The sequence below is a fragment of the Pteronotus mesoamericanus genome, unplaced genomic scaffold (genome assembly GCF_021234165.1).
Source record: "Pteronotus mesoamericanus isolate MK-2021 breed Mesoamerican mustached bat unplaced genomic scaffold, CSHL_Meso_final scaffold_174, whole genome shotgun sequence".
Taxonomy (NCBI): Eukaryota; Metazoa; Chordata; class Mammalia; order Chiroptera; family Mormoopidae; genus Pteronotus; species Pteronotus mesoamericanus.
Genome location: NW_026555309.1, coordinates 23,847,825 through 23,873,863, shown reverse-complemented (window position 1 = coordinate 23,873,863; position 26,039 = coordinate 23,847,825). Strand labels below are relative to the sequence as shown.

At 37.2% G+C, this 26,039-nt stretch overlaps 1 protein-coding gene across 1 annotated transcript in view; it reads right to left on the bottom strand.

Annotated features, from left to right (window-relative positions):
- The window catches only part of OXR1 (oxidation resistance 1), a 370,698-nt gene that overhangs the window by 292,045 nt on the left and 52,614 nt on the right, over positions 1 to 26,039 (bottom strand). The window contains exon 2 of the mRNA XM_054590386.1: positions 5,272 to 5,443. Within this exon, the coding sequence (XP_054446361.1) occupies positions 5,272 to 5,294 (23 nt within the window). The 5' untranslated portion in view covers positions 5,295 to 5,443. The remainder of the gene's footprint in view (positions 1 to 5,271; positions 5,444 to 26,039) is intronic.

The following is a 26,039-nucleotide window of genomic DNA, read 5'->3' as shown; positions in this document are numbered from 1 at the left end:
ATACTCGATAAAGGCCATTTGCTACTTCTAAACTGAGTCAATATGACCATACTTTACACAGTTCATACCTTGTTATATTTCCAATCTATGGGCATGCTTCATGGAATAGTTTGTTGACATATGATAAAATTTTGTCAGTCAATTGTAAGCACACATTTCTTCGACAGTTATTAGCATATTTTCAATATTTATGAGGGACTAAGTCTGGTGAAAGAGTTAGCCTACATGATGGGTCCTTTTCTAAGGTAAAAAAGGAGATGAGCTGATGAGACGCCATCTCAGAAACACAAGTTTTCTGCACACCCTTGATGTCTGCAGTCCAGGGAGATGTAACAGGACAGGACCTGAACCGCTGCCCTGAGAGGCATAGCACCTCGTCACCCAGACAGGTGGAATGAATAATGCTACTGCTATACGATGTCACCCAGCTTTTACATGTGATGATGTCACTCAATAACCATCAAATACAGAGATGGCCATAGAAATTGTTCGTGGACACAGAAGGTGTCAACCCGTACATGGGTTGAGTCCATTTTTGCAAAAATATGTGAGCATATGTAGAAAGAAATATACCTTAGCATTAATAACAGGGTTTTCTATGAATGGTATGAGTTAGGTTATATTTTATTTCTTCTTTATCATTTTCTGTAGTGTTTGATTCTTTGTAGTCAGCGTATTTCTTTATTTTTAGAACTAAATACAAGGTACATATTTGTATTTCAGAAAAATAGCCATTGATTCCAAAGCTAGAAAAACAAAATATCTATTTTGCTCCCTAAAACACTTCAACCCTACATTTTTGGGCTCCTTATCACATTAAATCAGTTATTTGGTTACTTAGTGTTCCTGGCTAAAATATGAGCAGAGAGAGTAGCTGTTACTTTTCCTGACATCGCATCGCGGCGCTCAGCACAGGGCGTGGTGCGCTGCAGATGCTCGGTAGATTAGTACCTGCTATCTGCCTTCTTACTTTCACCCAGTGCCTTCTTTCTCCCATATCTGGCTTTAGCTGAATCACCCCCACCTCTGCCAGGTGTCATACAGTCTTTAAGACACTGTGGGACAAAAGCTGAAGTATTTGCAGGCATCATAATGAAACCAATTTAAGGTCAAGAAGATGTTACTTGGCAAAAATCAGCTGAGCCACTCTAAATTCTGGTTAATATGTGTACAGTAGCACTAAAGTAACGGAAGCCGAGGGAGCAGGAGAGTTGGGGAGAACAGAAAGTACGTCATTTGTCTCAGGAGGGTCTCTATGAGATGGGCGATTGAAGACCACTCCAGTGGAATTAGAGCGAAGCGCTGACACCGCTCTGTTGTGTTTCTTTCATATCATGATGAAAACTGACACTCTCTAGCCTGTAACATAACAGTGGAAAAAAGATTTATATTTTGTAGTGTACATTGCTCACTTTGTGTAATTTTAGAAGTTCAACTAAGTGTCGGATAGCAACAACCTCGTTATCTCCCCTAGAAAATTATGGGGCTCCTCCCCTGCCCCCATGCCCCTCCCTCAATACTGGTCCAATGCCGGACAGTGCTCCTACGTTCAGACACTCTCCTCCTGCTGGGAGAAGCTCCAGGGTATCCACATCGGAGGGCACTAAGGGAAACCTCCCCATTGGAAAAGGAAACTGGGGCACTGGCCTCGAGGCCACACACAGAGCAAGGATGTGGTTTTGATGTGCACTCTTGCTTTTACAAAGGGCGTTCAGTGGTCAGGAGCAGCGACTGGCTGCCTGCATTCACTCCCTGCTCCGCTGCTCATGGCTGTGCCCCATCGGGCAACTTCCTTAACTTGCGGTGCTTCACTTTTCCATTTGTGGAGACGCAAACAATCACACTACATTTTGGGTAAATAGCAGCTCACATCTAAAAAAGTGCCTGGTACGTGCTAAATACCATGTACGTGTTCACACGATAATATTTACTTAGCTTGCATGTTGTAAGTGTATATGCTTTTGAATGTTATATATGCTGTATATAACATATGTACGTATTTTATAAGATAGATATAAGATATATCACTTAAAAATATTTTTACAAGGGGAGATTGAGGATGATTATTGGGGAAGGAAGCACTTTTAAGTCCTTTCAAGTGCCCCTGGCATCACACCATGTCCCTATTTGCGCTGTAGATAGAGGGCCTTCTTCCAGCTCTTTGTGCCTCTTCATGTCTCCAGTTAATTATCTCTGCTGCCAGCAACAATTCTCTCCCTCAGATCTCGGGCTGGACCCTGTCACCTGTTCATGGTGTCTTCAACTGTGTCTGTACATCCCTTTGTTTCTATCTCAAGCAGTATCAGCTCAATCATTGTCTTCCTTCTGGTGACTGTTTTCTAAACAGGAAGATTTGTGAAGCATCTGCGGTTTGTCACCGTCTCACTCTTACGATCCATTCCCACCACTCTCCTTACCTGACTGACACTGCAGTTTCCTAGAAACTTGGAAGCCTCCGAGATTGTTTTTCCCCTTGAGGTTTCCACCAGAGGGCCAAATTGCTTTATATTTTTTCCATGAGTCACACACATAACTACTAGGGCAAGAATGCTTTTATTTTACTTTGTACAAAGATAACTTTCGTCTGCCGGGTATTTAAAAGCTGGGCCTATTACCTGATAATTGTCGATATAAATATAAGTACCTTAGCCTATGTTTTCTAAATTCCTAGGTTGATATGGGACTCACAGTTAGGCACCAGTCCCTTCATAAGATCTCAGAGTTAAAGTTTTAAGTCAGCACATGGATATGGTCAGGGATGTTCCATGTCATGGTAGGCAAACCAAACTGGTCACAGATTAAAGTAGGTTTTGACTATAAACTTGGTGCAAATATGAATGAGGAGGCCAAGACAAGGAGAGCCTGGCAGAAATGAAACTCAGGAGAATGAAAGAGAACTCCAGGCCACGAAGAAGCTGCCCCAAGAAGCAGACTGGGGTATTTGGCACACACATCCTTACCGACAGGAGTATTCTATCTTGACTCCTTTGAACATTGCAAGCAGATAACTTTCCTTGCTATGTTTATACGACATCAGCCAAACTTCTTAGATTACCAACAGTTACAGACTATGCTGGTCAGGCCAAATCAAGCATCCTGTGCACTTTCAAGTTACATATCTTATTTTAAATTAATAATCTGTCAAGCCAGCTTCTTTTCCAACGTTAGTATTTTCATAGTTGAGTTTCTGGATTTCAAAACAGAGAACCAGACTCTGGACTATAATAACTTCACTAAATTAATGTAGCTCTGTGAGGCATTCCCACAGAAAATTGATGAGTTACTATTCCCGTCTATTCACATGTATATAGGATGATATTTTCCTAAATATAAATTTAAGACATTAGGAAATATAGAAGAATTACAAAGGTTATTGTGAATAAAAAAGGAGGTTAATGATTTCTCAGCTGTGTGTAAGTGAAATTCATCAGTAATTTGTTTTGCAAATCTTAGATTTCCTTCCTGCATTCTTTGCCAGCACGCGGGGAACACCAATGCTAAGAGGGAGAATAAAGATACCAACCTTTCCACAGCTGTGCAACAGTGGGAAATTGTAACAGTGGGGGCACTGTAACCCTCTCCACTGTCTTTGACATTGTTTCTGTTAGTGCTGACTGACTAATATGTGGCTTGTACGTAAACAGCATGTGTGTATAAGAATCCCAGGAACTAACTTCAAAAGTACAGCCTCCAATCTTTGGGCACCCCAGCTCCGGGAGATTTGCTGATGTTCAACTATGGAGCCAGGATGACATAAAAGAGGGTGACGTGAAGCTAGGATGACTAAACCAGGACGATGCCCACCAGACCATCACTTGCTTCATTGGAATGGACTGTGTTCGTCTGCATGTAGAGAACTTTTTAACTCCCTTCCTTGATTTCTTTGTTTTGTTCCCCTCTCCCTCCTTATAAAAACCTCTGCCTCCACTGAGAGGTGGAGAAGGGCTTTATGACATGAGCCCCACATCTTCCAGGTGGCCGGCACCTGGGAATAAACCACTTTCCTTTACATCAGCACCTGCCTCTCAAGTATTGGCTTTCATTGAGGCAAGCAGCCAGACCTGCGTTCAGTTACCGTTGTGCAATGGTGCGACACGGGTAAGACAAATTAAAAGCTCCCTGTATGTAAATCTAATGTGCAACATTAGTTTAGCCAAAATTAAGGGTACTGTTAAATGAAAATATCTAAGAATTATTTCTGTAGAATTTGAACCTTTAAAGTGAAAAGAATTATAATAATTTCATATATGTAAATTCTATAAGATACCCCCACCACTTTAAATTTTATTTTAGAATAAAAACACTGATTCACTAGTGAATCGCCTTTTCTTTTTTTTACTGATTTACAATGCATGAGCTTAAAGGACATTTACTAAATTGTTGGTGCTGTGCTGGGCAAATGGGCTGGAATCACAACATACAACCTCTCTGTGGAGTTCACTGTGTTATGGATGTCCCTTAATTAAATCATTGTATCACATCAAGGCAGCTATTAATGGAGGTACACACCAAGACAGGCTCCAGTGTTAGCCTGTGAACCAAGCCAACCACACTCTATAGTGAGATATGACAAGCAAACCTATGTTTAAATCTTTCTCATTCTCTCTCCTTCACATACTGAATACGGTGAATTGGTACTTCACTTACTCGGCTCTTTATATATTAAAAAAATCAAACATTTTTCAGGTTCTTCCCTGCTAGTATTACTCTTCATTGCCATAGGAAGTTGCTGATTATTTGCTAGACAATTATACTGATATTTTAAAATAACAAACAGCTTTCAAACTTAAACTGTAAGAAAACGATTATGCAGAATGCCAGTTCTTTAGAAATATAAATCTGTAAGGGAGTTTTCTCTTCAATGTTTGAGTTCTATTCAGTTCAGAAACACGAATTCTGAAGAAAAGTGCTGATGAGACATTATCTATCCCTTCCCGCAGGGCCACCTTACAGCTTGTTAGCCCTGAGTAGGCAGGGACATTGGAAGGCTATTTGGTTCCTACTCCCCTTTCCCACAGGTGTGCTGCAAAGAAGGTGTTAGATGTCGCTGGAGATCAGTGGGAGGCTTGATCCCCTTTCAGAGTCCCCAGATACCAGAGTGCTGAAAGTGTCAACCTTTTAGTTCTAGGTTGCTTTCCTCAGCCAAACAAGAGGGACAGGGACAACAGCCTCTGTTAACCAGATTTTTCAAGTTCACACAGTACAACTTATAAAGTATTGTTTCATGATACACATGTGTTTGCATTTAAGGCTAGAAAGCAATTCACTTACCATGATAAATTAGATACAGACATTGCAGCAATGCAGGGAGGAGTCTCGTGGAGTAGTCTTCTCTTGACTCCTGAATAGGGAGACCAGGTCAAGTAGACAAGATAAGTGGGAATTTTAGCTGTGCTGCTGGAAGGATGCACAACCCACTTAGTCAGTTACAGTTTGAGAAGATCTATAAAGAAGAGAAAGAAAGTGATATCTATAGTACCCGGTCTCTATGACTTTTCATAGACTTGTTTCATCTGGTCAATAGTTTTGTCATGGTATAAGAAACACAAATGAAAATACAATTTTTTTCCTTAAAGTACCAGATATGCCATATACCAAAGACAAAATCAAACCAACCCTGTGATGAGTTTAATGCTCTATCTTTAAAATCAATTGAAAGGTTATTAAAATGTTTATTCCCTCAAGTAGATAATTCTTTCTTCATTCAAGGAAAAGACATGTTTTTAGAGGTACCCCATCTTGATTACCCATATCAGATACTAAAAAACACGTTCTTGGTACACATTGTTATCATTCCCAAAGGTTTAACAAAAACTCATTCACTACAACTGAGTGAATAAGAATTTACAGTGAGTAACATGAGAAAGGTAAGCAGTGTGTATTTATGAATACAACAAACATTTCCACCCACTTTTTTTTTGAACATCTACTGTGTACAGTGTCCAATGATCTTGAACCAAAATTTTCTGAGGGTAATTTAGTTCCATGCTACTATGTTAGGTAGTTTAATTAGTTCAGCGCATTAATCCTGCACTGCTCAATTAAGTATTTATTGAGCGTATACTGTATGTACTTACACTATGGTAGGCATAGCCCATGGTACAGATGGATGGCACATGACTAAGATATTGTTCCTGCCCTCAGAGAATGCTTTATGTAAAAAAAGATAGCTGCAACAAAATAGGGTGAAGTGTTTAAATGAAGGTTTACATGGGGGGATGGAATCACAGAGGAGGGGCTTCCAGCCCCTTAGGGATTTGGGCAGAATGTCTAAAGAAAATGTGCCCAAACAACTGCCATTAGGTTGGCTGCAAGTTTCAAAAGATATATAAAATCAAAATGAATTAGAAAAAACAGCTTATTTCTCTCTCATATAAATAAATTTTGAGTTTTGAGTCTTAAGTCTATGGCGCATAGGGAGGCTCCTTTCTTGTCATCTCACTGTTCTCAGCATGGGGTTCCCCTTCACGTTTCAGTGCCTGCTGAGCTCCAGCAAGTGTCTCCCGTGTTCCAGTCAGAAGAAAGAAGAGAGAAGGCAGGGTGCTTCCCAAAGTGTACACGTGACATTTCTACTTGCACGTCATTGGCCAGAGTCACTTAGCCATTCTTATTCTAAGGGAAACTGGAAAATGCAGCCATTATTCTAGGCAGCCGGAGGGTCAACTACAAACAAAGATGATTCATAGAAAGGAAGAGGGTAAAAGTGGATGTTAGAAGAAAACTAGCCTTGTCTGCCAGCATGTTGGAAACTAGGTGATCTTTACCCCCAATATTTTATGATTCTGTACCTACTGCAGAGTGGTAAACATGGGGTGAAGGGAGGGTGGAATGACTCCATTGTTTGTTGGTAATTTCACACATTTGGTGTATATATTTATACATTAAACTTCAATTTTCTTAAATCATTCATAGTCAACAAATTATCTTTTGTGCCTTACTATTTACCAGGGCCTGACTAAGTACTCAGGACACCGAGATTAATAAAATAATAGTCATTGCACATAAAGAATTCACTGTCTAACATAAATGCCATCAGGTAAAAAAAAAAAAGACAAAATAAACTGCACTCTAAAAATCACTGTGTGTATGTGCAGCGCACATGAGTAGCTATAGGGTATTAGAGAAAACACCTTAATTCCAATGGATTCTAATTTCAATAGACCCTGAATGATGATGGAGTAAGCAGCTATAAGGTCCATATTTTAAATTGTCTACTTATATTCCAAAAGGGACTTTCAAGTCCATCTCGACCATGGTTAACTATTAAGGCATCTGGACTTACATCTATTAAGGGCATAGGAACTCCAAATTTTGCTCCCCAAACTGGTAATTTCACTCTCTCAAAATCTGTATTATCTGATTCTTATCAAGGGTTGAGTTAGCAAAAAAGGGAAAAAAGTATGTATTATTATCTGATGTAATTCTTCTAGATATTCTTAATCCTGTTTTTAGAGACTGTGTAGCTGGATGGCATTATTTTAATACCTAATTAAATTAGTTTTACTGAATTATATTTTGGGGTTTTGCCAAGAGTTTGCATTGAGGAACATCATTAAAGAAAATAATAAACATGCAAAAACCAGGGATGTGAAATCAGCTATTAGGTTTAGTGGAATATTTGCCAACACAAAAATGCTGCCTTTATGAGCACTCAAAGGAAAAATGTGTCAGGTTTCAACACCAGAAAAACTACTATCGTAAATTTCTGGTTTGCCTTTGTCCTCCGGGAGTGGGAACATTATTGCAATTTATGCTTCTTTTCTTGCTTTAATTTATGGAGAAGCTCTAAAGCAAATGTGTAAATTTCTTTAAGAACTATTCAAGGCTTTTGAAGTTTGCTTTTCTATACTATAACTCTCCCCCACCTCTTTTTTCCCAACTTTAATTTTTAACCATTTTTTTGTAAATACACACATAGAAACATATCCACACATATATACATTATATTTATGTAAATACATAAAAAACCATCAGCAAATCCATTTAAGAGTGAGAAAGAGTATAATTAAACACTGTAATTCCAGATTTGTTTGCTTCCACAGAGTATAGAAATAACACGCACAGAAATTTGATCCCAGGATCTTGGTTCAAGCCATTGTTTTTGCAGGTCAAAATGGTCAAATATTGTCAATGTACCAGTATATGTTACATCTTAATAGGTGAAGAGTCGACTGTGACATCCAATCATTCCCCTCAGCCTATAACTAAACTCCACAGGGGCTTCTCCCTTACTCTGGGCCCCTGACCTGCCTTTTCTTAGAGTATTTACTTTAGAAAACATAATTGTAAATTCTTTTTTACCCCTTTGAGATATAAATCTTTCATCCTCTTGGCAGTTTCACAAACCAGGAACATCTTGCTCAAGGACCTGGGAGCGGTCCCTTTGAAACCTAAGCAACAAAGGAGATAGTGCCCCATTGCCAAGGCTCTGTGGGAGGGGAGGGGCCAACTTCCACCAGTGCCAATTAGCAAACACAGGTGGCCTGATCACATCTATCTACCTCCCCTAACATCCCTCAGCACTTCTCTGCAAGCTCACTCCTGCTACCTAAAAAACCCTCCTGCTTTTGTTTCTGTGGAGTTGAATTCAGTCCCTCTCCCCCACACCTTTGCAATCGTTTTGAATTAAGTTTTCTTTACTTGTTGAACTCTGTAATTTTTCTTCGAGAAGGCATTGTTTTTCCTTAAAGTTCAGGAAAATTTCCTAAGATGCTGGCCATAATTGTTAATAGGTGTGATATTTTCCCAATGTCTTCATCTGCAATATCTATCAATTTGGATTTTGATAAGCTGTGAATTTGTAAAATTAAATAAATATTAGAGAATTGAATTTTTCTGATTTTAAACCTAAATGTTTATAAGAATAAAATATTTGAACACACAAAAAATCTATAGTGATTATTCATAATGATTACAATGATCACTTTGACCTTCATTTTGGTATTATATCATCTCTTCATTTTATTTGATTCTTATCATTCATTATCTCATTTATTTCTTCAAGGATATGCAGCCATGAGGCAATCAATAAAATTTACTGAGTTGAATAGCACACCAAAAAAAACACTATTGTGTTTACATATTTTCTGATCTGATGTTTTTTTAAAGGCCAAGGTAGTGGGCTTGTTATTCTTTTAGTGACATTTAAATGATTCATTGCTTATCAATGCAACTTTTTCAGCAAAGACACCATTAGGATCTTCAAGCATGTTTAAATTTTCTGTTCATTTTGGCAATTCATAATCTTTATACAAATCCAATATAAGTGTCCACACTTAAGTGTACATGAATTCACAGCTTTCAGCCAAAATTCTAACATTACTAAGAGCCACCATCTACCCCTTTGTCACAAGGGAATAAGAGTATATCTTCATGTTTGGGGAAACTTTTCAAAATAAGAAGTGGTGAGTTATAAGCCCAGGCACACTGTTCACTTTAGGTCACTCTTTTAGCACAACGTTAATGAAAATAGTATGTAAATTTAATAGAAGATCCCTGGTTTCACATATTTATTAAAATATGTTCAGCTCTTAAATATAGCAGATTATTGAGGTTATACTTTGCCAAAAGAAGTATTGTAATCATTTTACTTAAGAGTAAGATACTGGGCTTCAAATTCAGCCAAAGGGAATACTAGATCTTAAGATCTTCATTTAGTTGTAATTACTTTGTCATTTAGTTACATAACCTAAAAGATCTTCTGTAAAGTGTTTGTTAAAAAATAATAAGTATATTTTAAAAATAAAAAGAAATTAAAAGAATTTTTTTTAAAAAACTGATTTTATTTAAGCCAAGACACATTTTCATTACCAATGTCCATGCATACACAGATAATTTTATACTGTTACTATGTTAAAATTCCATGAATATCAGTTTCAGTAGCCTGACATACAATAAATGTATGTTTTTATGTGTTCCACAGTTAACATATGAAAATTACTTAGAAGAATGAAAATGATTAAAGGTTTTGAATATAAGTGCTACTGCATGTGCATAATAAGTGAATCACTTGGATGTGCCTAGAAAAAAGAGAGCTTGGAGCCAAAGTGAATATTAAACATTATGGGATAATTTCAAATTGGGTGAGACAAATGGTCTGCTTGATTTTGTTTAAATGATGTCGTGTATAGGAGATGAAGTACACACACCCTCAGACTCCGTAAGGGCATTTGTGTGTGTGTGTTGGTTTCAGGTGTATAGTTTAGTAGGCAGCCAATCATATACTTTACATAGTGTCCCCCTTGTTACCTCCAATACCCCAACTGGTACTGTGCATAGTCATCTCAATATTTTTGACTACATTTCCCATGTTTCACTTACTTCCCTGGGGCTATTTTGTAACCAAGAATTTGTGCTTCTTAGACCCTTGACCTCTTTCACCCAGTCCCCCAACACCTCTCCTGTCGGGCAACCACTAGTTTGCTCTCTGTGTCTATGAGTCTGTTTCACTTTTGTTTGTTCACTTACTTTGTTCTTTAGCTTCCACATATAAGCGAGATTACATGGTATTTGTCTTTATCTGACTGACTTATATCACTCAGCACAATACCCTCTAGATCCATCTGTGCCGTCGCAAATGGTAAGATTTCATTCTTTTATATGGCTGAATAATAAGTGAATAATAAAATGCATTAGGTATGAAAAGAACATTTTGACACCAAAGATGCAAAGTAAATGTTAGCAAAATGAATTATCAAGAAAAAATTGGAATATTTTGAGTTTTTCAGAGTGGCTTCCTATTTATAATCACATCAAACCAAAGGACTCTTTCATGCTTATGTTTCCCTTGTGAACTAAAGTCAGTATTCCCCAACCTAGATTCCCTATCCTGGGTGAGCTTGCTTGCTCACAATGCTCATTCCTGAGCCTTGACTATACTACAAGGTTCTGATTCTTCTGTGTGCTCTTATGTTTCCTTTCCCCTTCAATTGCACATTTCCAAATTCTTTAAAGAACACCACAAGGCCCACAGATTCTGTGAACTCTTGCCTCATAATTCAGGGTTTCTCTGATCTCTCCTCTTTCTCCACTATCCTATATCCAATTTAGCAATTATAATATACTGAGCATTAAAATGTATACATAATTTTTCATGTATATTATTTTTACATACTTAAATAACTAAGTTTGCAAAGGTCACAAAATGTCTTTTACGCTCAAACTCCAGAGCATCTAGACAATTACCAACTACTGTCCAGGTATATGAACTAATGAACAAAATACAGTACCTTAATAGCAATATAGCTTGAGTGATTAAAAATAACAGTTTGAACATTACCTTTTTTCTGGTTATATTCTCATACTAGCATTATGAATTTCAGGACCTCCAGAACCAATCAATCATGGGGAAAATATTATTTCTCTTGTGAAACCTCTAATCATAGTTAGATAGATAGACAAATTCTTAAATAAACAAGGAAACCAAACTAAGAGTTTGCCTTTTCTCTTTATCTCATGTATGTTTCTCTAGTCGTAAGATTTGAAAGACTGGGTTCTGCCATGAATTTTGTAGTTTATATTATCTTGTCATTAACTTTTAAAATAAGAAATGTGTGCATACAAATCAAAATTGAAAGGCTATGCAATGACTGATAACTATCTCCGCCTTTTCTGTCCTCTGTCCGCAGCCATCTGGTTGATTCCCCTTCACTGAGGCAGCTACTATTATTTCCAGTATTATTATCCTTAAAAAGATATTGTATGGTTTCTATCCATATCAAACTCTATATCTATCTATCTATCTATCTATCTATCTATCTACCTATCTGTCTATCTATATATCTATCTATACATCCATCCACTTGGTTTTCACAAAAATGGTAGTGTGTTATGCACAGTTCCTCCTGCAACATGTAATCATATGTCTATAAACAATATTTCCCTGTCAGTACACACATAGAGATGCCTCATGACTTTTAAGAGATTGTAAAGCATTTCGTTGAATGAATTTACCCTAATTTATTAGCTCATCTAATACTGAAGGAGATTTAGTTTGCATCTGATATTTGCAATTGCATATAATGATGCAGTGTATATATGTGATAAAATATAGATGTATATTTGTGGATAGATATTCAGAAATAAAATTTCTGGGCCAAATCTATGCACATTTTTAATTCTGAAAGATAAGGGTAAATTGCCTTTCATAGAAGTTGTACCAATTTACATTCCTACCAGCAATGTATAAGCTCACTCATTCTGACATTACAGCTTCTTAAGAGTCCTAGTAAACCAGGTAAATTTTACAAATACACTTCTTAAAGTGTATTCATTTTCCAAGCCAGAAATACTTGTCCATATATCCAGTTAATCACTAAGCCTTGTTGATTCTGCCTTTGAGGTACCTTTGGAATATATCTTTTCTCCTTTACCACTGGTTCTGTCCCCTGTCCTCTGCTGCCTGAATAATAACAAGGGCGTCCAAGAGCTCCCCTTTGGAATTTGCTTCCCTCTGCAGCACACTACACACTGAGTGGTCCTCATGGAATGCAGTCATTTTCCATGTAAGAGCAGTAGCGGCAGGACGATGATGTCAGACAAATGTGATTTGCAGCTATGTTTCTTGGTCACTTCTGATCTCTGAAAAATTCAGTACATTCCCTGGCTTGTTTCTTGATTTTTAAAATAGAAATGTTAATAGTACTTCTAAGATCACAGTAAGACTTTTTTTTTAAATAATTCATGAAAGGAGTTCATTTCCTGACACATAGTAAGAGTTCAAAAATAAACACTGGCAATAGTGATAACGATGAGGAGCAGGAAACACGGATGATAAGAAATGTCTGTTCCAATGCCCTTTAATTGCTCTATTTTGCACTTAGTAGAGCCCTAATTCCTTAAGAGAGTTTACAAGACTACAGGTGATCTGATACCTGCTTTCCCTTCTGCCTTCCTCTCTCACTGTGGCCTACACCATCCTTCCCCACGCCCCTACACACTCTGTTTCAGCTAAACTGATTTGCGATTTTCCAAATACTTCTGTGTCTCCTTAGCTTATAGGCCATTTGCATGCTAGTTCCATTGCATGTTACATGTATCTCGTTCCTTTTCTGTTCTGCTTGGCTACCTTAACACATTACACCTCAGCATCGAGAGCTTTTCTTCCTAACTTTCCCAGTCCTCATTAGTTGAAGTCCCCTATGCTTTCTCATAACACCTGCTCTTAACTCATGATAATTTTTAGAAACAGTGGTTTAATTCTTTGATGCTGGTCTGTGTTTCTCTCCAGATTGTTAAGTTCCTTGAGGGCAGACAGCTAGTCTCAGACACCTAGGAAATGTAAGGCCTCCTGCAGAGAAGGTATTTAACACATTTGCTGGGGAAAAAAATTAAAAAGAATAAATGTCTAAAATCAGAAAGTGTAAAATTCTATAGAATGCAGAACTAAAAGTAGATCTCTTTTCCTTTGAAACTATAAAAATATTATTTATTTCATTTTTGGTCCTATTTATAGGCTCCAGATTCAATATATCACTATTTTTTAAACCATTTTTTATATTTGTTTGAAATGTATATTAACCATGGAATATTAATTACAGAAACTTTGGGTAGAAGTCATTCCATTTTCAAGTCCGTTTTGCGTCTCAATTTTATCCAGGATATAGTTTTATAGTAAAGTATGTTGAAGTAACACCTTTTTGTTTGGGTAGGCAAAGTGGAGTCAAACAATCTTGACCCTTGAGCTAATTCAGCAATCTTCCCACAAAATTTCTGACAGGAGACAGACAGACGTGTGTCTCCCTAAAACAACTGAGTGACTAAGGTCAGCATGGATACAGACCAAATGGAACAAGTACCTTCCTCGTTGTTTTTATACCTTATTGGCACTGAGCCTGAAAGATAGTCTTTGCAGAGGGTTGAGGAAACCCATGCATTAAAACTTCAGATCAGCACAGACAGTAGCCTTGGCGACACACTAATACAAAGCTTTCTGTGTCCTTCCACTGTCTTGCAGCTGTCATTTCACATGCATTAAAGCCATTTCAGGGGAGGTATTAGTATTCAATGGAGCATGTCAGTAATTGGTTTAAAAGCATTTATCACAGAGATGTAGCTATATTTGTGATTATCGTAAGTACCTACTTCAGAAATACACCCCGCCCCTCCGCCATGTTCAAATTACAGGAAGTCCTTACCATCGCCAGAGAAACGAAGGGTTATGGGCCTTAGAGTAATTCTTGAATTAATCGTCACACTAAACAAAGATCACCTTCTCCAAAAAGAGTTTGGGATTCTTTTCTTTAGAATCATTGTACCAGATATTATAATTTTCAGAGGCGATTTCGTCTTACGGACTTTTAGGAGCTACAGAGATACCTTCTCCATCTGGGCTTCTGTGCTTTGATCACACTTTCTCCTGAACTGTAATGCAGTCACCAGCTGCTCGGTCGCCTGCATCTTTCATCTCTGCCTCTGCAGGTTCTTCTCCTCTGTGTCCCTGATTCCATAACGGCCCTTCCTTGCCTCAGCCACGACTTCACTCCACTCCTTTCTCTTCTTCCCTTCACTGACACACTCCACAAAGATATTACTCTGTGTCTCTTGCCTTCCCTGTTTGACCACCCACACTTGCTTTCTGATCTCTACTTCAATATTCTCATCACCAGTCAACCGATCAATATTTAACTCCTGACTCCCAGAGCCTTCTGTCAGACTCCACTCTCTCTGTCCACTTGTCTTGAACTCTCCTTCGTTGACTTCCCGGATGGTGAAATACCCAGGCTCTCCTAACCCTTTCTGTTCTCCATTGACCCATCGCCATTCTCCCATTTCATTTATGCTGAAAGTCTTCAAAGTTCTAAAGTGACTTCCCCAGTAGATAATTCACAAATTTCTTTCTATGGAGCTCATCTTTTCTCCTGACTTTCAGAACAATTTGTCCTAATTATTCATTAAACAGTTGCCAAATCTCATTTTTGTTTCTGCTTTTTTACTGTTCAATAACATCTTTTTAAGTCATTATCTCCTTTTTATTACCCCCCCACCACCCATATTCAAGCCCTTACCATCTTTTGTAGTGACCAGCTTTTTTTTTCCAGATTTTTTAGAGCTGCTGAAACAAATTTAACTAAAATGTATTTCAATATCTTAATAATGGACAAACATCCTAATTTTAAAAAGAGGTCGAAGACAGTTTGTTGGAGAGTTTGAAATTTTTAGTGCTTTCTGGGCAGCATGTCGTTGATTGGAAAGTGAGCTGTCCCGTGAGCATTAGTGTTCTCTGGCGCACAGTGTGCCAATCCGTGGCTGGGAATTGTTGCGCTGGACTTCAAACTTGTCTCTGACCCCCAGTCTGTATGAACAATTCATTTTTTAAGGCAAGGCTCTTATATACACAATTTTCTTGTTTTAAAAACCTTAAATGGTCATTCTACCTAAATATACTATTACACTGGGGATCCTATACCATATAGTGAGTCTAGCCTGCATTTTTAGGCTTGTCTATATTCATGTCAGATTACTATTTAAAAAAAATTTTTTTATTATGTTTCAAGTACTGTTTTGTCCATTTTCCCCCCATCACTCCCCCTCCTACTGCCAATCCTACCCCCTCTTTGGCTTTGTCTATGTGTCCTTGATACATGTTCCTTGATTACCCTTCCCCTTTGTCCCCCTGTTATCCCCAACAAGTTCATATAAAAATAGTAATCCCCCAGAGGAGAGGGAGATTACTATTTTTATATGAACTTGTTTCTACCATTTACTAAAGGCCTAGCACATCACCCTGTACATTGGAATGAGTCAAAGTAGTAAATTGAATTCTGAATTCAAAGCTAAAGTTTTTCTCAGTATTTTTTATGATATATCTCCTTGGGTGAGGAAAATAAAAGAAAAAATATACAAATTGGATTATAGTAAACTAAAACCATTTTGCCCAGAAAAGGAAACCATCAACAAAATGAAAGCCCATTGAATGGAAGGAGATATTAGCCAATGATAGCTCTAATGAGAGGTTAATATCCAAAATTTATAAATAACTCATATAAATCAACACCAAAACAAACAAACAAACAATTCAATTAAAAAATGGGAAGAGGACCTGAATAGAAACATCTCCAAAGAGGATATGTAGATGGCTAATAGACACATGAAAAGATGCTCAACATCACTAATTATCAAAAAAATGCAAATTAAAACCACAATGAGATATTACCTCACACCTGTCAAAATGGCTATTATCAATAGAACAACAAACAACAAGTGTTGGCAAGGATGTGGAGACAGGGGAACCCTCATGCCCTGTTGGTGGATGCACACTGGTGCACCCACTGTGGAAAGCAGTATGGAGGGTCATCAAAAAATTAAAATTGGAACTGCCTTATGACCCACTGATTCTACTTCTGGGTATGTATCTGAAGAAACCCAAAGCACTAATTTAAAAAAAGCATATATGCTCTCCTATGTTCATTGCAACATTATTTTCAATAGCCAAGGTATAGAAGCTTCCCAAGTGCCCATGAATAGATGACTAGATAAAAAAGCTGTGGTACATATATACAATGGAATCTTACTTGGCTATAAAAATGAACATAATCTTACCATTTGTGAAAGCATGAATGGACCTAGAGGATATTAAGCGAAATAAGTCAATCAGAGAAAGACAATATGAACAAACAAACAAAATGGAAACAGACTCATAGCTACAGAGAACAGACTGATGGTCGCCAGAGGAGAGGGGGTTTATGGGGCTGGGTGGAAAAGGCAAAGGGATTAGGAAGTACAAATTGGTAGTTACAAAATAGTCATGGGGATGCAAAGTACAGCATTGAGAATATAGTCAATAATATTGAAAAAACTACATATGTACAGTGGCGGGTGGGTAGTGGAAATATCAGGATGTACACTCTATAAAGTATATGATTGTCTAAACACTATGCTGTACACCTAAAGCTAATACAAAATAATATTGAATGTAAACTGTAATTTTTTTTAAAAAAAGAGCACTAAAAAAAATCTCAGGCTTTTCTAGTGTACATTACTGTGCTCAAGGGTAGCACAAAGTAAATGAGCCTTTTAAAATGTATGATATTTCTTCAAGTCAAGGAAAAAAAAATAAAATAAAATGTATGATATATCTAAACAGGCTGGTGTTCTTAGAATTTATAGTACATTTCAATGAACCTCTAAAGGTTCAAGCCCACATAGATCACCCCATAGAAAGGACTGCTGAAACTCAGTTTAATTTGAAACAGAAAGAAACAAAGCAGCATATTAGTTTTTTTCCCCACTAAACAAATGGTTTGAGTTTAAACACATCTTAGGCGCACTTAATGAATCTCTTTGTAGTCTCAGCGCACGAGCACTTTAATATTCAGAATGAACTTAGGAGAAGTGGGGAAACCTGCCCATGATCATAATGCAGATGTAACAGAGTTGTTGCTGTTTCTTCTTTGCAGACTTTTAGGTGTTGCCTCCAGGCCCCTCACAGTTCAGCCCGGCAACCTTGCTGATCCTCCTCTCAGGCTGCCTCCCCGCTTCCTGCTCCGTAAGGCCTGAAAACACATGTGCCTGTTTTCCTTTTGAATAAATTAAACACTTTCATGTCTGTATGATTCAGAATGAACAGACCGATCCTTATGTTCCTACTTCCAGCAACGTCTCTCCTCTCCTTGTCTAGAAAATTTATTTGTTCTGCAAAATCCATCTCAAATATCAATACTCTTATAATTTAAAACTTGGTAGAACTATGTCCCCTTCATAACTGTAATCTTCCCATGATATACATATTTCTACTGTGATATTTATCTTATTTTATTAGTGTTATGGTTTACCTGTCTGGGAAAGAGGAGCGTTTTATGTTAATAATATATTATGATATTATTTAACTCCTTAAGAGATTGTAACTTAGGAAACATGGAATTTGAAGTTTCTGGCCATTGGGGGTAGGATAGCACCCTTGAGTTATAACGAATGGACAGAGAAGATATAGTAATGTTTATTTAAAATATATTTATTTGCAGATACTTTAGAAAAACTACAAATGCAAAAGAAATTCCATATTTACTTATCCACTTAACTTGGTCCTACTAGTTCCTCAAGAGCAATAATTATATCTTACTGTTCTTCATCCCAGTTATACCTAGCATAGTTTATTACCTACAATACATAATTAATAAATATCTGTTCAATTTACTTTAGTTGAATTGCTATACTATTAGGGTCATGGAAACTATTGACTTTTCTTCTGTTCGACTATGAAGGCATCTGCATAAGAAATACTCAAAGAAGAGATATAAGAAAAAACAGTTTACTTCCAAGAAAAGAAATCTTAAGTCATAAAACTTCTCTGTTGATAATCACTAGTCAGCCCCTACCTGGAGACAATACCTGTTTCTTAGGGAATACAGCATCCTGGAGTGAGACAGTTTTCACAGATACAGATTACTCTTTGTGCATGTCACTCTTTGCTTAGGCAAAAGTTTTCTTCTTTTCATCATTATTTGCAAATAACCAACATGATGAAAATCAATTTACTTCTATTAAACAAATTCTTTCAATGAATCTGGAAAAGAGTCCTTGACTTTCATTTTGTAGGGATAAACATGACCAATTAAGACTGAAAATTGAGGTTTTGGCAAGGTTAAACCTAGAGAATCCTAAAATCAGCAAGAAAAAAGAAGATAGTTACCTACAGGGGAATTGCCATAAGACTGTCAGCTGGTTTCTCAAAAGAAACTTTGCAGGCTAGAAGGGATTGGCAAAAAAAATTCAAAGTCATGAAAAGCAGGGATCCATAGCCAAGACTGCTCTACCCAGCACAGATATCATTTAGAATTAAAGGGCAGATATAGAGCTTCCCAGACAAGCAAAAAACTAAAGAAGTTTACCATCATAAAACCATTATTATATGAAATGTTAAGGGACTTATTTAAGAAAAAGAAGAAGTTCAAAACTATGAACAATAAAATGTCAATAAATACATAGAGACAATTCAATCCAAAAAAAAACTAAACAAGCAAAAAGAACAGAGACAGAATCATGGATATGGAGGTCATTTTGATGGTTACCAGATGGGAATGGGGTGTAGAGCAATGGGTTAAGAGGTGAGGGGATTAAGAAGTACAAATAGGTAGTTATAGAATAGCCATGGGGATGTAAAGTACAGTATAGGAAATGGAGTAGCCAAAGAGCTTATACACATGACCCACAGACATGAACAGTGGTGGGGGGATTGCCTGAGGGGAGTGGGAGTGGGAGGTCCTGGGGGAGGAGGACAAAGAGGGGAAAATTGTGACAACTATAATAGCATAATCTATAAAATACAATTTGAAAAATGAAAACTGAGGAACTTCCACCTTTTGGAGAAAAACAAAAAGAACCTCTAAATATCAGGGTATCATTGAAGGTTCAGTGAAGCCAAAACCTGCGAACGTACACAGTCCTCTCCATGGAAGGATGATGTCGCCACTGGCAAAATGAACTAGGGATGGAAAAATAGTTTGGACATCCATGCTGAGAGGGAACAAAAGAAAGCATTTTCTTAGCTTACATCCAAGCTGTCTTTCTTCACAGTAGCATCTACTCAAAAACTTGTTCATCAACTCTTTAGTTTATTAAATAAAAATTAACTCAAGTCTTGACCCCAACTCTTTACATTCCTGTAGGACTTAACATCTCAAAGAAATTAAGACTCCTTGAATAATGACTGAATGTCTCCTTTGTCAACCAAAATTTTATGATTTGAAACCACATAAGAGGCAATTTATTCTGCAAGATTTACTTCCAGACCCTAGGGTGCTCAGAGTTATACAAATACAGAGGTTTTGGTTCAACATCACCTTTACGATGTTCACTCAAAAGTTGTTTCAGCCTATCTTTGGATGTTTAATGTCCTGGCTCTGTTTTCTTATCCTCTGATAAGATGACATTCATTTTTAAAAGCCAAATTTTATCAAGAAAAATGGTAATAATGGAAATTTGTTAGTTACCTTCATTGATGGCTTTCTGTAATTCACTGGGAAAAACTTTGCAACCTCATTGCCAAAAAACTGCTTCCTCTCTGATCTGCAAATGATACTATCTTGCATAGTTTTTAAGTCATTTGTACCATTCTAGATTTAAGATTGAAACCAGACTTCTTTTTCAAATGATCAAACTTTTTGATCTTCATCTTCAGATCTTCAAAGGTGTACGGTGCCTTTACCTTATATCAGTAGCATCTACATGGTTTCAAAGACTAAGATTATCTATCCACTGCATGAGGGACATTTCCAGCTTTTCAAACATACCATTCTGTGCTTCAGTAATGCTGAAGTTTTCCACAACCAATAATCAAAATATAATATTTTTAAACTTTATCTCACAAGTAGAAAAAAAAAGTCTTTGCAGTATAGACACATGCAAAAAACCAAGCTTATGTTCTTTCTGTGTTCACCCCTATCAATATACTATATATACCTCAAATGTTCCTTTTAGTGCATGGGATTTCCTAGACCTCTTGTGCTCACCAACTTTCTTCCCAGGCTTTGCTATTTCTTTAGAAGACACTGACATGATCCTGTAAAGAGAATCATTGAGCTGTGATGGAAAAATACTATACATCCGTCCACATGGACTCACCCACAACTTAACCATTTCTATCATTACACAACTTAACCATTTCTATCATTACACTTATATACACTCATTATGGGAGAATTATGGTAAATAGTACACATTTGTTGAAAATTTCCATCAGTGGTATAGCAAATATTTGGATAACTGTTGAGGCAGTAAGGGCTATATCTCTATGGCATGCATATATATGTTTACTGGTCTCTAATTTAGAATCTTATAGTGAGAAACATTTCCTACCTTGTTCATTCAGATCTAGCCAGAATAACTGCTGTCAATTAGGAGCCCCTATTATAGTTTCTCCATATTTCTTTTATTATTTATTTATTTATTTAGCAGCTGCTATGTGTCAGGCAGTATGGTAAGGATATAAGAATAAATAAAATGTATTATACCCACACAATGGAACATTATTCAGTCATAAAAAGGAAAGAGGTACTGATGCAAGCTATAACATGGATGAACCTTGAAAACATTATGCCAAGTAAAAGAATACAGACAAAAAAGGTCACATATTGTAGGATTCCAAATATGAAATGTCCAGAACAGGCAAATCCATAGAGACGGAAAGTATGGTTGCCAGGGGCCGGGAGAGGGAGGAGTGGGAAATGACTGCCGATCAGTGTGGCGTTTTCTCGGAGATGATGAAAATGTTTTGGAATTAAGTAGTGATGATGTTTGCCCCGGCTTTTCAATATATTAAAAGTCACTGAATTGTACACTTTAAAAGGGTGAATTTTATGGCACATGTACTATATCTCAATTTCTCAAAAAAAGATGCAATGTGCCAAAGACACAGAACGATTTAACGAGGGCGCTGGTGCCAGAATTCAGATCCGCTCGCTCCATCCAAGCTCTAGCTGCAGCACCGTATTTCACTTCGCAACTTAGGACGCTCATACACAGATCTTAACCTCTTGAAATGGTACAGACATACTTAAGAATTGCTTCTTTCTTATTTCCTAGAACATACAAACCACATTACTGGAAAATACACAAGCAACTCCAGCAGCCAACAAAGGAAATGTAAACTCTATAGACATAATGGTAGGCCTTCGTTTCAAGAAGGTGTAAATCTTCAAAGCCCAGTGTTATCTTTCTTAGCTTTCCCTTGATCAGCCCTCATACTAGAAATGCATTCGGTCTCCTACTAACAAGTTACTTAGGCATCAGTAAAATCTGAATTGTTATGATAAGCATTGCAAATCTCTTAAATACACATGACAAGAACTCAAGTGTCAACTTTTCTCCCATAATATTTTAAAAAGTGAATATCCAACTGGAAAAAGATCCAACTAGAAAGAGAAATATGGCAAAGACAGATTCTTAAAACAGTAACAGCTCAAATTTTGAAGTTGTTCATCTATCATGTTAGCCTAAATTTCCCCTTGATCCTCTCTCATATTTGCTTCGAAATTCTTTAACACATGAATTAATTTTATGAATTCTCAGATCCAAAAAAAATTTTACCACTTACTTTGTAGAAACAAGAACAACAGCAAACTAGTGTGTGGGGAGTAGAGAGGAGGAAGGGGGTACACACACCCCCTCTTCCTCCTAAAAATTAAACATAACACATGGTGCCAAAAGCATGCTGTTAAAGATATTTTAGATGGTGCTTCCCATTACAAATTGCAAAAAATTAAAACTTTGGTATAATGTAATTCATGGTATTTCCTTCAGTAGTTCATTATAAATCATTTCAAAGCTATCATTTATTATAATTTTTATTAAAAAGCTAGTACAGGATCTATTTTAAAAAGTTTATAATTTATTCCTAAAACACTTCTAAGACATTGCAATTGCAATGATTTTTATAAAGGAATGAAATGTATTTGCATGAGTTTCAATGACACATTAATCTATGGTAACCATAATTGCAATTGTGAAAAACATTTGAAGCAATTTTTCAAACATTTCATTTCAATCAACTAATGGAAGATATCCAATCATATTTGCATAAAGTTAATTTTAAAATGTTTTGTTGATATTAGACAATTAGAATACATTAGTGTTTTTTGTCACTGGATGAGATGTTTGTTTACTTGAGGACTAAAGATAAAGTGAAGTTAAATAATTATGAAGTAGGGCAAATAGTACTTGAGCAGTAAGTAGCTCATAAACAAGTAACAAGCAGGTCTTTGAACAAGACAATCATTTGTTGTGCTAAAGTGATTCTGGGCAACTCAACAACATAGAAACAATGCAATGTTCAAAGAGAGTACAGAAGTGCAATGCCCAAGAACGCTTGTGGATGCCTGACACTGTGGATGATACAAAATTCTATATATACTATGTTTTGTGCTATACACGTCTACCTTCTCACTTAATGAAGCGCCTTACAGCTTCTCTTTGGCATATCCAAATTGCCAGCTTCACTACTTAGGCACTTTGCGGCCGCTATTAAGTAAAATAAGGGTTACCTGAACAAAGCACTGTGATGCCACAACAGTTGATCTGATAGTGGTGGCAGCTACTAAGTGACCAACGGACAGGTAGTATACACAGTGTGGAGACACTGGACGAAGGGGTGATTCGTGTCCCTGTGAGACAAACCAGGATGGCGCAAGATTTTACCATGCTACTCAGAATGGCACATAATTTAAAACTTACGAATTGTTTATTTCTGGAATTTTCCACTTAATATTTTTGAACTGTGGCTGACCATCAATAATTGTAACCAAGGAAAGCAAAAACATGGATAAGAGGTGGGGGGATGCTATTGTAGCTCCAAAGTCTAAAAGATATTTACAATGAACTTTAGTTCCTCTTTGCACTTCATACTTTTCTTAACCAACATTTTTGAAAACAAGCAGGTTATCTTTTATCCAAACTAGCTGGTGAAAACCAGCAAAGAATTATTACTTCTGAGTCCTTAGACAACATTGCCAAGAAGCAGCTACACATTGTTATAAAAGAAATGCTTCTAACGTATTTTGCTGTGGTCAAATCACCTTGGTTGAATGTTTCAAAACTGATCAAAATGAAATTGCCACCAGCCCCTAATACCTTGCCGACACAGCCCGATGAACTAAATAGCAGCGACCTGCACATAATGGATCCTGCTACTTCTCTCCAGTGCAGAAAGGATGGAGTCTTGAGAGGACAAGCCAAAATCGAGGAGGAGTTCTTAACGCACAACAGCTGTAAACTCCATCCACTGGGAATATAAAACATGCCCACAGAAACTTTTCCCCATGAGATGGTTTTTATATTTCCTCTTAGTACCATATATGAACATTTTCCTTTTTCAGAGTTTTCAAGCTTCAGTTCAAAGAGAGATTGGTCAGAGTAAACTGAAAAGGGCTGTGAAAAACCACTCACTTTGCCCAAAGAACCTATTACACTACACTTGGATACTCATGACCCCAGGGTGAAATAGTTTCTTCCACTGAGCCTTTTCCATTACAGCCCCTGAGATGGAAAATCAAAAGCAAATCTGTGAGGAAGCCAATTCCATGTTGAGGAATGAACTTCTCATGAGTCTTTAACTAAATGCAAGAAGGCACTGTAGATGCCAAGTAAGATATAACTACTAACCTTAGACCGATCAGTCTAGTGGGGGAAACAGAGGAAGCAGAATGTATAATGACCAAGGAGTATAAAATAGGATGGCAATTCAGCAACCAAGAAGTCTGCTGACTCAGGGCAGATATCGGGGAGTGACCAAGGATGAGGTTAGGGAGGGAGAAAGAATTCAAGAGTGCAGACAATATTGATTAATAATTAATTATATCCAGCTGTGGTGGTAAATGTATCACATAACTTTTTCTCATTTAGACTTTACAAAAAAAAAGTCTGTAAGGCAGGTCTTATTTTGACCACCCATTACAGATGAGGAAGCTGAGAAGAGAAGATATGTAAAGTGATGTCTATGCTACCCAGCTAAAAAGTAGGTTCACTGTGCTTTGATCACAGCTCCCAGATTCCATATCTATCATAAACGGTCTTGTGCACAAACACAAGCACTTGAATTTTCCTTGTAGATGAGGTGTCACTGATGAGTATTACACAGAAAAGTAGCACAATTAGCTTGACCCCAAAGAATGGCGAACCTGACCCCAAAGCTGTGCATGGATTAGAGAGGACAGACCAGGAACCAGGTAGGTAACTAGAGGGCGAAAGCAGTAACCCAGGCTGTAGATGAAGGAATTTGGGCAGCAGAAAGAAAGATGGGCAATTGCCCTAATAGCACAGTAATTCAATTAGAGATTATTAAACTTCTTTATAATTACTATGGAATGAGAATTACACTCCTGGTAATACCTGAGACTCATCTAATGTCCTATTCGAAAAGGTAATGAGGAATCTTATTTGGGTGCTACTATTCCTGCTCAGCGGGTCTTGTTTTTCCCTATCACTTCATTTTTTTTTTTTTTTTTTTGCCTTTTGTTCTTGGCTCTAACACAACATTGTCACTCTTTCAATAGATGAATCTGAGAATGACTGACATTGAGTTTTCACATAACCCCCACATGTTTTACCATGGCCTTCCAGACACATCCAAGAGCACAGAGGTACCTTCTTTAGTTATTAAATTTATCTTTAATTTTCAAAGAGGAATTTATCAACCTAAAGGAGGATTTTACTGGATGGGGGTAAAAACAAGTTAATAATAAACACATTAACACAATTTCCCCTTCATTTATAGTTGTGAAAGAAATGAAGCTAATCTACAAACACCAGTGCATCTTATGCTTCCCAAATTCAAAAGGGTCCCAAATATATCAGGGCACTGCTCGAGTCACAGAACAACCGAAGACTATCATCTTTAAAGTACAACTTGCACTTTAAAGTACAAGTGTGGTGATTGCTGGGGGAGGGGGGGTATAAGGGGACTAAATGGTAATGGAAAAAAAATACCAAAAAGATATTTTTAAAAAATTTTTTATTGTTGTTCAATTACAGTTGTCCCCATTTTTCTGCCCTACCTCTCCCCCCACTCACATTCAATTCTCCCCCACCCCGGCTGTCTTTGTCCATGGGTCCTTATACGTGTTCCTTGACTTGACCTTTCCCCTTCTTTCCTCTATTATCCCCCTCCCCACTCCCCTCTTATCACTATCAGTTTGTTCCTTATTCCCATGTCTCAAAAAAAGTATAATAAAGATCAAATTTTAAAAAATAAAAATAAAAAAAGCTTAAAAAATAAAGTACAACTTGCATCCTGACTCCTTAGCACTTTAAAGAATGCTACTGACAGAGCACAGACATTATGCACTGTTACCTGATTTAGTTTATTTCTCTAGGAGTTCTGACTAGACTGCATAATTAGCTGAGGAGATAGCCATTTGAATGGAAAGAACATGTTTTTACTTTTGGGAAACAGCTGTGACTGAGCTGTCCGTGGTTCTGAACAGATTCAGACTGTCACTGGAGAAGTTCTAAAATTTAAGTAACTAACAAAATAAACTAGTGAACAAAGTAGACCCACAGGCATGGAAACATGGAACAAACTGAAAGTGATCAGAAGGGAGGGAGGAGGG